The sequence below is a fragment of the Rattus norvegicus genome, chromosome 16, assembly GCF_036323735.1.
Source record: "Rattus norvegicus strain BN/NHsdMcwi chromosome 16, GRCr8, whole genome shotgun sequence".
Lineage (NCBI taxonomy): Eukaryota > Metazoa > Chordata > Mammalia > Rodentia > Muridae > Rattus > Rattus norvegicus.
The window spans coordinates 73,882,446-73,896,432 of NC_086034.1; the positions used below are offsets into that span (position 1 = coordinate 73,882,446).

General features: G+C 42.6%; 1 protein-coding gene across 3 annotated transcripts in view; it reads left to right on the forward strand.

The window, feature by feature from the left end:
- Adam32 (ADAM metallopeptidase domain 32) overlaps positions 1-13,987 on the forward strand; it is a 109,765-nt gene that overhangs the window by 77,423 nt on the left and 18,355 nt on the right. The window contains exons 16-19 of one of the 3 annotated variants that reach the window (XR_001841542.3): positions 117-306; positions 3,658-3,744; positions 7,103-7,260; positions 9,428-9,513. Coding sequence is in view for 2 of the 3 variants with exons in the window: in NM_001170582.1 (NP_001164053.1) it covers positions 117-306; positions 3,658-3,744; positions 9,428-9,527; positions 10,963-11,119 (534 nt within the window). In the remaining variant the exon portion in view is untranslated. 3 annotated transcript variants of the gene reach the window in all.

The window sequence follows — 13,987 nt, forward strand, 5'->3', positions numbered from 1 at the left end:
TCGAAATGTAAATAAGAAATACCCAAGTTAATAAAGATGAAAAAAACAAAAACAAAAACAAAGCACTTCTAATAACCACTTGATGCTGATGCCTACCAATCAATTTATGTTTTTAGGAATCTCATATGTGGGAGATTAGTTTGTACGTACCCTAGCAAACTTCCTTTCATCCCACCCAACATCAGCACCGCTTCCGTGATCTATGCTTTTGTGAGAGACAAAGTTTGTATATCTGTGGACTTTGGATCGAGCGTCAAGGAAGATCCACTCAGGGTTCTTAATGGTGCTGTATGTGATCTTGATAGGGTGAGTCAGTTTCTTAAAAAAAATCTAGTTTCATTTATTATTTTGGTCAGCATTTTCATATTAAAGTATTGTTAGGATTGGTATTGGCTCAGGACCTCCAAGACCAAGTTCTCAGCACAAAGGGGATTTATGTGTCCCCAAGCAACAAAAGGCAGGGGCAAGAAAGAAGGGAAAGAGAACAAGAGGGAGGAGAGGTATCTGTCCCAGATGGGGGGACAAAAGAATGTCTCTGGGTGGAGAGAAGACAGATGTGTCACATAGGAAAATGTTTTAGAAACCTAAAATGGGGAGCTCTGTGTTAGTGTGAGGTGTTTAATTTTAGTTGGGCATGTTAATTAGGTGAGTCAAAGGGGACTTTTGATAGCCGAACTTTGGTAGTCAGCCTCACAAGGAGGAAGTGGCCAAATAAGGGAATAGACCTTGGGTTGGGCAGGGGTGGGGGGATGGCTAGCTTAAGGAATGTAATCTAATGGATTTTAGTAAGATGGGGTTTGGGTGGGGAGGTTGGGAAGATAGGGAAGAAGGGCAAGGCCTGCCAGAGTCATATTCACCAGACTCGAGCTGGCCAGAGCCCCTCAAGTGTCAGATTTTGATTTGCACTGTGTAATCCTGTCTGGAGGAAGAAATGCATACATTTAATTGATGTTCAGCTAGTAATAGAGAAAATAGAAATTTCATTCCTTTATAACTTCAACACAATGAACAAGGGCATCCACGCCAGACCTTGAGGGCTAGAGTAGAGAGATCAGAACCTTTTATGTATAAGCACTTCATAGCATGAAATGTTACCTTTCTTCTGAGAAGAAATTCACTTAGCCTTTGTGGCCCAGTGGTGCACACCGTCCTTGAAATCAGGATATTTAGAATTATTATGTGACATTTTATAAGTTACCTGAACAATGTGAGATATTTTGAGAATCAGTAATTTTGGGGATAATAACAGCATTTTTTGAAAAACTTATGTATCATTTTATTTTTTATTGAATATTTTTTAATTACATTTCAAATGTTATCCCCCTTTCCCAGTTTCCCATCCATAAGCCTCCTATCTTATCCTCCTTTTCCCTTCTTCTATGAGGGTGCTCGCCCACCCATCCACTCCTGCCTACCTGCCCTGACATTTCCCTGCACTGGGTCATTGAGCCTTGGCAAGACAAAGGGCTTCTCCTCCCACTGATGCCCAACAAGGCCATCCTCTGCTACATATGCAGCTGGAGCCATGGGTATGTCCACGTGTATTCTTTTGTTGGTGGTTTAGTCCCTGGGAGCTCTGGTTTGTTGGTATTGTTGTTCTTATGGGGTTGCAAAACCCTTACAACTCTTTCAGTCCTTTCTCTAACTCCTCCAATGGGGATTCCGTCCTCAGTCCAATGGTTGGCTGTGAGCATCTGCCTCTGTATTTGTCAGGCTCTGGCAGAGCCTCTCAGGAGACAGCTATGTCAGGCTCCTGTCAGCTTGCACTTCTTGGCATCAGCAATATTGTCTGGGTTTGGTGGCTGTATGTGTATGGGCTGGATCCCCAGGTGGGGCAATCTCTGGATGGCCTTTCCTTCAGTTTCTACTCCAAACTTTGTCTCTGTATTTCTTCCCGTGAATATCTTTGTTCCCCCTTCTAAGAAGGACTGAAGCATCTGCATGTTGATCCTCCTTCTTCTTGAGCTTCATGTGGTCTGTGGATTGTATCTTGGGTAATTATAGCTTTTGGGCTAATATCCACTTATCAGTGAGTACATACCATATGTGATTTTTATGAGTGGGTAACTTCACTCAAATGACATTTTCTAGTTCTATCCATTTGCCAATGAATTTCATGAAGTCATTGTTTTTGATAGCCAAGTAGTATTTCATTGTGTAAATGTACCACATTTTCTGTATCCATTCCTCTGTTAAGGGAATCTGGGTTCTTTCTAGCTTCTGGCTATTATAACTAAGGCTGCTATGAACATAGTGGAGCATGTGTCCTTAATATATGTTGGAGCATCTTTTGGGTATATGCCTAGGAATAGGTCCTCAGGTAGAACTATGTCCAAATTTCTGAAGAACCTCCAGACTGATTTCCAGAGTGGTTGTACCAGCTTGCAATCCCACCAACATTGGAGGAGTGTTCCTGTTTCACCAATCCTTGCCAGATCTATTGTCACCTGAGTTTTTGATCTTAGCCATTCTGACTGGTGTTAGGTGAAATCTCAGGGTGGTTTTGATTTGCATTTCCCTTATGACTAAGGATGCTGAACATTTCTTTAGGTGCTTTGTGGCCATTCGATATTCCTCAGTTGAGAACTTTCTGTTTAGCTCTGTACCCCATTTTTTAATAGGGTTATTTGATTCTCTGCAGTCTAACTTCTTGAGTTCTTTGTATATATTAGATATTAGCTCTCTATCAGATGTAGGATTGGTAAAGATCTTTTCCCAATCTGTTGGTTGCCATTTTGTCCTAATGACAGTGTCCTTGCCTTAAAGGATAGCTTCTTCTACAAATGGTGCTGGTTCAACTGGAGATCAGCATGTAGAAGGCAAAACAGTCCATTCTTATCACTCTGTACAAAGCTCAAGTCCAAGTGGATCAAGGACCTCCCATCAAACCATATACACTCAAACTAATAGAAGAGAAAGTGGGGGAAAGCCTTGAACACATGGGCACTAGGGAAAATAACAGCATTTAATAGGGTTGTTGTGGAGAATAAAGGAGATTATATAATGTAAACAGAACAATCCCAGCACATAGTTTAAGCTAAGTATAATTTGGCTGATATTATTGATTATGATCATTTTAGTTTGAATCCCTGATCTCAACTCAAATATGCAGAAAATTCAAAGGAAATAAATTTATCTCAAAATCTCTTATTTTCTAACCACATCTGTGTGCAGAAGCATGCCGCTTTGTATCTTATTAAAGCTACCCATTTCTCAGTTTATGGAAACATTGCGTAAAGTATCAGCCCTTATATTTTAGTGGAGGTTTCGACTCATAGAAGACATTTTAATGGTGGCATGGCTTTTAAATTTCTTCCTGAATTTTGCCTTTCCACCACTCATATCCCAGCAGTGTATTTGTGTATGGTGAGCCGCCATTATCACTCAGTCTTTAGAGCACTCTAGAAGTTCCTGGAAACTCTCTAAATACTCTGAGATTAACAGGTATATTTGTAAATATTACACTGGTCAGAAAACAAATGTCAACAGAATTTAAAAAAAATATTTTAAGCTAAGTCAAAGTATGACGTCAACATTCGAGGGATGGTGTGGAACTTATAGCAGTTGATGGTCATGGTCTTATTATTAAATTTCTAATTTACAATACTAAGATGGCTGGAGACCTCTGAGTGGGAAACTTCTTTCTGTTTTCTTTAGATTTGCTTAAATGGCGTGTGCGTGGAATCGAGATTTCTTAAGGCTCAATCAACATCGTGTGCAGAAGCCAAGTGCAACGGGCATGGAGTAAGTGTCAGGGTGCCCCATGTGCATTTCTTAACGCCATTAACTTATTGATCTCATATGGTGTGTACAGTGTGCCAAGTCCCTCTGACACATGGAAGCTGAAATAAGAAGTCAAACTCAGCTATTAGTGTTGGTAAACATTTTTGATTAAGTTTGATTGCCAATGACTTTTTTCTAAAAAAAAAATCCTGTTACAATGGGAGATAGGCAGTCTCCTGTTCTGGGAGTCTATGGGTTCATTAAAAAAAAATGTCCAGGTTGGGGATTTAGCTCAGTGGTAGAGTGCTTGCCTAGGAAGCGTAAGGCCCTGGGTTCGGTCTCCAGCTCTGAAAAAAAGGAAAGAAAAAAAATATCAGCTTTGTCTCTCTCTTGAAAATACTTTTTATGTTTATAGAAAAGCATATCTTAAAAAAAAACCAACCTTTTAAATGATTAAATGGTCAGTGTTACACAGCACAGAGTTATATCCGTTGTAATTGATGATAAACTTCTATTGCCACCCAAAGTCTGATGTTTAATACTAGAGTCTTAGAACCTCTCAGTGTCCTCCATCTGTGGGCTTCGATGATGTATGACGGCACCCTCTACTATACTGCATCACACAGCCAGCTGTACCCTGTGCTGGGCGTCTCCATCCTTTCCTTTCCCCTAATCTCCCAGCAGCCCCTGACGCTTTTACTCTCTCTGCTTTACACACACTTCTCCCAAGAAATACAAGTAGCTAATGAATGACTGAGAAACAAAAGCTCAGTCAGTAGCATTAGTTAGGAGGCTGATACAAATGGACACAATAGCAAGCAGCCTCACCCCATCAGAATGGCTGTCCCCAGAAAGGCAAAAGGTAACAAATGTTATTTGCAGTGCGGAGCAAAGGTTACTCTTCATTCTCATCTCCTAACATCTCTGAGGAGACACACCAGTGTCATATCCTGGGAGGGCGTTGTTTGAAGAGAGTTTTAACTAAGACGGGAAGACTCACCATGAGCGTGGGTGCCACCATCTTATATGTTGGGCTCTGGCACCAACTAAAGGGAAGAAAGCAGCTAATTATTAGCACTCCTGCTGTGCTGGGTACTTATTCTTCTGAGCCTTTCTGGCTGCTTTTATATAGCATGATAGCCCTCTGGTACAAATAGTGTGATTTCATTCTTCTTTGTGACTGAAGGAGATTCGCATTGATGTATTTCTTTACTCATTCATCCATTGGTCCTCATGAAGGGTTAATCTCATAATTTGGCTATTGTGAATATACTAGAGTCAATATGGGCATGTGGTTATCTCTACAGGAAGCTGTCTCAGGGAGGAGGGGGTGTATCCAGATGTGACACAGCTGGATATCATGGAAGCTCCTAACCAATGGTGTAGAAGGGCTCACGCCCTACTCTTTGTATTTGCCAAGATTCCCTGCTGCTTGCTTTCTTGGATGGACAGATGATGTTTTCCCAAGAAGGAAGCCTAAAGTTACCAATGAGAATCCCTGTACCAGGTTTGGGATACATCCCTGCGATCTGCCAAGTCAGGGAGTTTCCAGAGAACCCCCAAAACATTAGAGGTTGTGGTCAATATCTCTGGCTGCCCACCAGCACAAGAGCGTAAGACACTCTGATTGAAGGCACTACTCACTTTGGTTGCAAGGCACTGAGTAATGAAAATGGATCTAAGGAGTTGCTTTCTCCACGGAGTCTAGCCTTGTACTGCCAGAAGGTGCTGGCAAGCTGCTGCGGGAGAAAATCCAGCAATGACCCCATACTGCTGTGTGACCCATGGGTTACAATAATGACCTACTTGACAAGATGTGCCTATTGGAGCAATAATGGTGTGAGTACTATGGGGTAACTAAACTGCCTTCTGACTGGACTTGAGACCTGCTCCACAAGAGGTAACTCACACCTGGTACTGTAACTCTGGTCAGGAATCCATGCCTAGGGAATTTATAGGTCCCAAAGGGGAGGCCACTATGGGCACTTTGCCAAATGAATCGAATGTTCCTCTAAATTCTTGTTCCCATAGGTTAATGCTCCTGTCGGTTTCAGTCAGAGAAGATTAGTTTTGGCAGCGGTTGCCCACATTGGCCATAACCAGTCAGAGTTGCTGAGAATAAGAGACCGTAGTGTACTCCACCCTAAATGAGGCAGCTACAGCCTCTGTGTCCACCAAGGCTCAGGAAATGGTGCGGAAGAGGGGGCAGAAAGAGTGTAAGATGCGGGAGTGCTTTGAAATATCCTTCTGGTCACCCCGAAGCCACTGGTCACCCCGAAGCCACTGCTCTCTTGAGCTCAGGGCAGCTGCGGTAGCCTGCTCCAAACTGGGTTTGCTTATCATTTTATACACCAGGGAGGCGCTCACGAGGCCTTCTCCTCATTGAGGGACCATAGGCAGCAAGTTAGTCAGATGTAGGGGATGGCAAGTAATTTCCTCCAGTGGCATGACTGCTGAACTGCCCTTGCTCCAGTGAGTGAATGACCCCCAACTCGTGCTCAATCAAGCAACAACAACTAAACCCAGCAGTCAAAGATTTTTTTTAAAAGATAGGAGGGGGCTTTTTAGAAGTGTTTCTGCAGAAGGGAGAGGGGAGGTGATGGGAAGAGAGAGAGAGTGATGGGGGCAAATATACCCAAAACTCATTATATACGTATAATACGTATATAAAGTCAAAGAATTAGCCAGTTCTCACGCTGTTCTTCGGGGGGCCGTCCTAGCCTGGCTGTTGTCTACAGGGTGACCTGCAGAGGACAGAAGGAGTTCCCAAGGGGAGGGTGTGAGTCAGGCAAGGTGGCCCAGTGAAAGTTGCAGTTCTGACTAGCAATCAGGATGCCCCTTTATTTATACAGGCTTCACAGAACAAAGACAGATTAATGGTTATCCAGTAAGTCAAGATTATGTTTTTTTTTTGTTGTTGTTTAAAAAAATTACATGTCTGGGGTTACAAGTTCAGTCAGAGCGAGAGAGTACAAATAAACTGATTTTATTTTTACTACGAGTCCCATGTAACTCCAATGTAAAGAATCTGAAGAATGTCTCCCCCAAAGCAAACACATATGATTTATTATACGATAGCTGCTTTTAGGCTGGGGGTATTTGCATTTTTAAAGCACACCAGACAAACAGAAAATTACCGAACTGCTCTTTTATGAATAGCAAGTACTAACACCTAACCCCTTTGACCCTATCTACATCATTAAGTAGGAAAAGGTTAGTCAATTGTCCTGACTTACTGAGTTTCAATCTTTCAAGGGCATACCCTGAATGACCCTCTATCTTCAAGCTATGTTTTCAGAGAGCTCTGAGCATGTTGTGAGAGAAGACCTTGATTCTCCTAGCCAGTTGGAGTTTGTCAATTGTCTGGTTTTCTTGACAGAGCTGTGTTTGTCCTGCCTCAGCTATACTGATGACTTGGCTTAGATACCCCAAGAAGATTCCTGGAATCATGGCCTCATAAATCGATTTCTAGCTATGTGCTTATCTGTGCTGACCACGATCCCCAGGGCATAAGTAAAGACTCCCAAATAGGGCCAGGTAAAGCTATTTTCCTAAAAGCAGAAGGAATAATTCAGACATAATTTTCTCGGGAAAAGACATAAAAGCCCCCAAGAAGGCAACACACAGAGACAAAAGCCTAAACGTGAGAGGTAGAGTGGCAGCCATTGGCAGCACTCAGGTCGGCCTTGCTGGCATGGTGTCAAAAGAGCTGTATTGGCTTCATGACTCTCACCATTTCCAGTGGATATGGCTGTGCCACTGTTCTTTCTCGTTTTTATTCCAGTTTGCTCCAGTAAGATAAAAAATACTATTTTTGCATTTGTTAAGACTTGATTTAAGTGCTTTTTGGAGTAGGTTTCACCAGCTGCTGAGAAGAATATTAATTCTGTCACTGTCAGATGGGATGTTTTATGTGTCATCTAAGTTAATTTGACCTATAGTGAAATTTAAATCTGAAAAATCTCTCTCTCTCTCTCTCTCTCTCTCTCTCTCTCTCTCTCTCTCTCCCTCCCTCCCCCCCCCTCCCCTGCATGTTGGAAGGGTGGCCATCAGCACTGCATCTGACCTGCCTATTCCTTTATAGGTAATAATCCGTTTTTCATCAAACTGAGAGTGCTGACGTTCTGTGCACATTTTTGTTGACAATCACTGTATCTTTCTGGTGAATTGTTTCCTTTATTGCTTCTAAATTTGCCTTGTGGTCACCTTTAAGGATATGTGTGATATATGTGTAAATGTACATATACGACGTATAAATGTATGCATGTACAGATATACATATAGTTAGGATATATATCACATACACTTAGAATATATACCATAGGTTACATATCACATATTTAGGGTATAGGTCACACATATATTCAGGATATCACTCAGGATATACATCATATATATAGGATATATATCATATACTCAGGACACACACACACACACACACACTTTATTTCCCAATGTGTGTGTGTGTGTGTGTGTGTGTGTGTACACGCATGTGTGTGCACACGTGCATGCGACACTGCAGCTCACCCTCACGCTTTACCTTCTCATTATCTCATTCTCACATGCTTCCCCTTCTACCAATCTGTGTGTTTATCGGGGCAGATGGTGTCCCACTGAGAATAATCATTTGTTTATTTTTATTAAACTCAACCAGCCAGCCTGCATCATTTGATATTAAAGAATACCTGCTTGTCATGGTTTGAGACAAGCTCCTACTTTGGAGCCCAAGCCGGGCTAAGTGTCTCTTCTGCCCTGGCCCTGTGAGTGCTGGGATTCTAGGCCAGTGCCTCACGCCTGGCTTTAGGGATCTTTTGCATTCCGTGCTCCCAGCTCCAGCAGCTCTCAAGTCCTGTGGAGAGACTTTGTTTTGCCGGTCTGTGGCTCTAAAGGTCCTCCTGCATCCTCCTCCTTTATGTGTAGCTATTTTCTGCTGTAGTTTATTTGAATGGGCTTTCAAGTAAAGCTTACACCATCAGCTCCTCCTAGCCCCTGCATGCTCACATCAGAGTCCTCAAAAGAACTCTGGGATCATGCAATAGCTATGACGTTAGCCGTTTTTTTTCTTGCATTGCCAAGATTTTCATTTGGTTCCCTGTACTGCCTTCCTCCTCCCCCAATCTCAGTTTCTTTGTATTTAGAAAATTTATTCTCATCGAAGTTGCTGAGTCTCTTTTTTTCCATCAAGATTCTCATTCTTTTGTTGAAATTTAGATCCAGTTAAGATAACATTAAGCTGAGTTACATGAAAATCATTCCACTGCTAGTGAACGACTCAAAATCAGCCTGGAGTAGGTTTAGATCTTTCCTTGTGGTGGCCAATGGCTGAAGCAGTCAACAGGAAGTCACTGAATCTGGACAAGGGAAGAGATGTATGCTGAGATCTGCCCTATAGCCTGCAGTACACCCCTAGGCTTAGAGATGATGTATGTGTCTGAAACTGCTTTCTAAATTTAAAGGTAAACATTTGAATTCACTACAGTTTCTTGGTACAAGTGTAAGTCTCACGTTTTAGTTTTTAAATATTTCTAAATTTGATGTGTGAAGTTTTAGCCTAAGAAACCAAATATTCACACTGTGGGATTCTCTCTTTAAATCAAAATGAACTCGCTCATTCTTGACTAAGATAAAAAAAGCAAGTGTTATGACCTAGCACATAATTTCATAATGAGGAAAAAATCATTTACACATTTCAAACTAATCCTAGGTGTGCACTTCCCGTGGTGACTGCCATTGTTCTGAGGGCTTTCAACCTCCCAGCTGTACACCTAAGGAAGGAGGAGACTCATCTTGGTATGGCAGGCAAGGCAAGTATCTATGCCTGTAAAAATAGCAATTGAGAAAAAGTTAAAAGATCACTTGTTTTCATTCAAAGAAAGCCACATTTTTCTACTTGGAGAGGCTAATAATATTTGGAATCAAAGGCAATTAGATTTTTTTTTTCTCAAATAATGGGACCAAATATCATTAACTCTGTTCACCATTTCTGTCACGTGTGCGTGAGGCCAGCAGGGTTGCCTTGGGCTGTCTGCTTTTTTCTTTTTCTTTTTCTCCTTCCTTCCTTCCTTCCTTCCTTCCTTCCTTCCTTCCTTCCTTCCTACCTTTCTTTCTTTCTTTCTTTCTTTCTTTCTTTCTTTCTTTCTTTCTTTCTTTTCTTTCTTTTCTTTTCTTTTCTTTGTTCTGATGTCTCTGTCATTGGGGGAGTTCCTCTCCTGCTTTTCCCACATTTACAAATTGTGCAGGAACTCTGTTCCTAGGCAGTGTTTACTGTCTCAGGTACAACCACCATGTTTTTATTCTAGGGGAAACTACATGGATAAGTTTTGGTTTACAGTCTGTAGGTTTCAAGAAAGAGATGGTTTCACCTTCCGGGATGATAACAGAAGCGCGACCATAGCAGCCTTTGCTTCCTGTCATTCATACACCTGTTAGACTCGAAAAATAGTTCTGGAACTCACTGTTTTATGATTGGAAATGTTTTTTATTTCCAGACAGTGTGTTCTGATTATAGTTTCCCTTCCCCTAGTCCCTCCAAGACTCTCCCCATTTTCCCACCCACCCAAGTTCACACCTTTCTTCTTTCTCGGGTCTGACATGACAGGCTTGGTAGCCACTGCCAACAGGTGATGAAATTAGAGTCGGCACCGAGCCTTTCAGTTTTTAATCTCCCGCCCTTTAAAGTAGTACCACAGTTTGGTGTACATTAGCACAGTCCTAAGGTAGGAAGATAATAATCTGTTACCTACAAAGGAAGTGCCATACACGCGGAGTGAAGTTCTGTTGAGAATCCTGTAATGAGTTCAAGTTGGGGTAATCTTTTTTTTTTTTTTGTTCTTTTTTTTGGAGCTGGGGACTGAACCCAGGGCCTTGCGCTTCCTAGGTAAGCGTCCTACCACTGAGCTAAATCCCCAGCCCCAAGTTGGGGTAATCTTAACCATAAGCAACCTGCACTTGAGATCACTGGATTTCAAGCACTCACTGGATTACAAGGGGGGCTTTACTGTAATCACCATATGGTGTAGCCTGGAAACCTCTGGAAACCTCTGAAATACTGTTTCCATGTTTTGGGGTGGATCTGAGGTAAAGTTTCAAATGCTGCAGTACACTACTTAAGTTTTCCTTGTTACCTAATTGACAAAGGGCGCGGGGGCGGGGGAACCCAAAAGAAACCATTTTAATATACTTGTCACAACTTGAAAGTAAATTAGGCCATCTAACGGCTCACATACCTTTTATTTTTAGGTCTGCCCATGGAAGGAGCTTCTAGGAACCGTGAGAAGAAGTGGCTCTTAAGTTTGTACATTGTCTTAATTATCCTCACGACAGCAGTCGTCCTAGGCACAGGGTGGAAAGGCTTGAAAAAGTGTCGCTTCAAGGAGGAGGAATCCATGAGCAGCGAGTAAATTGAGCTTTGGCTTCCCCTAAGCCTCTGGGCACTCTATCTGCATTCCATCTAATTTCGGGAGGCCTTTGCAAAGACTCATAGCGAGCGATGTCTCAAGGATGATGGGTTTGGGCATGTGGCTAACTCACTACAGCCACTGCGTGCTAATCCAGCCACCTTCCTGTCTCTGCTCTAGGACACTGTTACTCACCCCCACTGTATGCTTTAAAAAAACAAAGCAAAACAAAACTTGCTTACTCATGTGGGTTTTCTTCTGTAGTCTATTCCATTGGTTTATGTGTACCTTTTTTTTTCTTAAAAAAACAAAAAACAAAAAAACAAAAACAAAAACATTCACCATGTACTAGAAACTCAGGAAGTGTCACGAATGCCTTTAGTGTTATCCGTTTGACTTGGGATTGCATTAATGATCTGAAGTCTTTGGCGGTTCTCTTTGCATGTTAGGGTGGTTGCTTTTGATTTTGTGAAAAATGCCATGAGAGTTTATTTTTTGTCTGTGTTACGACAGTTGTGACCTGCCATGTGGGTGCTGGGAATCAGACCCAGGTCTTTTGAAGAGCGGGCACTGCTCTTAATTGTTGGGCCATCTCTCCAGACGTGGCCATTGTAACAGAAGTGGTTTTTCTAACCCACAAATCAAGATAGCTTCCTGCTTTATCCGTGTCCTCAACTTTCCCCATCATTCGTCTATAACTTTGAGTGTTGTGTAGCTCCTTGGTTAAGTTTATTCCTAGAGACTTTATTGTACAGGTGAGATTGTTTTCACAAAATTTTTTTCTTTAGAGGATGAATATGGCATTGGGACTGATTTCTGTGTTCTTCGAATTTACTGGGTTTGTTGTTAGAGTTCTTCTCTCTCAACAAGACTTTGACATACAGCTCTGGATGGCTTCATAGCCATAACCTTTCCGCTTTCATTTCCTGGGTGCTAGTGTTGTAGGTATACACTACCCCACCATGCCCAGCTCGGTGAATATAACTTGTGCTTGTTTCAGTGGAGGCTTTAGACATTCTCTTTTATTTCTTTTATTGGATATTTTCTTCAATTACATTTCAAATGTTATCCCCTTTCCTGGTTTCCCCTCCAGAAACCCCCTATCCCATCTCTCCTCCCCATGCTTCTATGAGGGTGCTCCCCCACCTACCCAGCAACTTCCTGCCACCTCCCTGCCCTGGCATTCCCCTACACCGGGGGATTGAGCCTTCACAGGACCAAGGGCCTCGTCTCTCACTGACGCCAGACAAGGCCCATCCTTTGCTACATATGCAGCTGGAGACACAGGCCACTCCATGTGTCGTCTTTGGTTGGTGGTTTAGTCCCTGGGAGCTCTGGGGGGTCTGGTTGGTTGATGTTGTTGCTCTTCCTATGGGGTTGCAAACCCTTTCAGCTCCTTCAGTCCTTTCTCTTAACTCCTTCACTGGGACCCCATTCTCAGTCCAATGATTGGCTGTGAGCGTCCGCCTCTGTGTTTGTCAGGCTCTGGCAGAGCCTCTCAGGAGAGAGCTATGTCAGACTCCTGTCAGCATGCACTTCTTGGCATCCACAATAGTGTCTGGGTTTGGTGACTGTATGGGCTGGATCCTTAGGTGGGGCAGTCTCTAGATGGCCTTTCCTTCAGTCTCTGCTCCACACTTTGTCTCCGTATTTCCTCCTGTGAGTATTTTGTTCCCCTTTCTAAGAAGGACTGAAACATCCACACTTCGGTCTTCCTTCTTCCTGGGCTTCATGTGGTCTGTGAATTGTATCTTGGGTAATTATAGCTTTTGGGCTAATATCCACTTATCAGTGAGTACATATCACATGTGTTCTTTTTTGATTGGTTTGCCTCACTCAGGATGATATTTTCTAGTTCTATCCATTTGCCCAAGAGATCTGCCCGCCTCAGTCTCATGAGTGCTGGGATTGATGGAGTATATGTCACTACACCTAAATGTACTTATTTTTAATATTTTCTTGATCTTCCCTTTACAAGATAGCCCTAGAAAAGTACTGGGATCTTTGTAAATCATTTCTTCACACGGCAAACTTTCTCCTGTATCCCTCTGTAAAGAAGCTATTTTCCATGGTCTAGGTTATTGTATAAATGGAAACACATTGTAAGTCTTTATTTCTATGTGGCTTGTATCACTTACCACCATATTTAATCCCCCTCATTCACAATCTTGTATCGGTTGTTTGGTCTTTCCTTCACGGATTGGTGGATACTCACGTCCTTTACAACTTGTAGCTAAAATGACTAAAGCCGCTGTGGATGTCCCGGTCTTTGTGTGAGCATGCATGTCGTCTCGGTTCATTTCCTGGAGTAGAACTGCTGGGTGAGATGGTAGCACTTGTTTACCTTCTAATGGAAGAGCGAGACTCCTACTGAAGTCAGCATCCGCATCTCGACTCCCAGCCTCCAGTGAGCCATTCTTTTTTTTTTTTTTTTTTTTTTTTTATTAACTTGAGTATTTCTTTCATATACATTTCGAGTGTTATTCCCTTTCCCGGTTTCCGGGCAAACATCCCCCTCCCCCCTCCCCTTCCTTATGGGTGTTCCCCTCCCAAACCTCCCCCCATTGCCGCCCTCCCCCCATAGACTAGTTCACTGGGGGTTCAGTCTTAGCAGGACCCAGGGCTTCCCCTTCCACTGGTGCTCTTACTAGGATATTCATTGCTACCTATGGGGTCAGAGTCCAGGGTCAGTCCATGTATAGTCTTTAGGTAGTGGCTTAGTCCCTGGAAGCTCTGGTTGCTTGGCATTGTTGTACTTTTGGGGTCTCGAGCCCCTTCAAGCTCTTCCAGTTCTTTCTCTGATTCCTTCAATAGGGGACCTATTCTCAGTTCAGTGGTTTGCTGCTGGCATTCGCCTCTGTATTTGC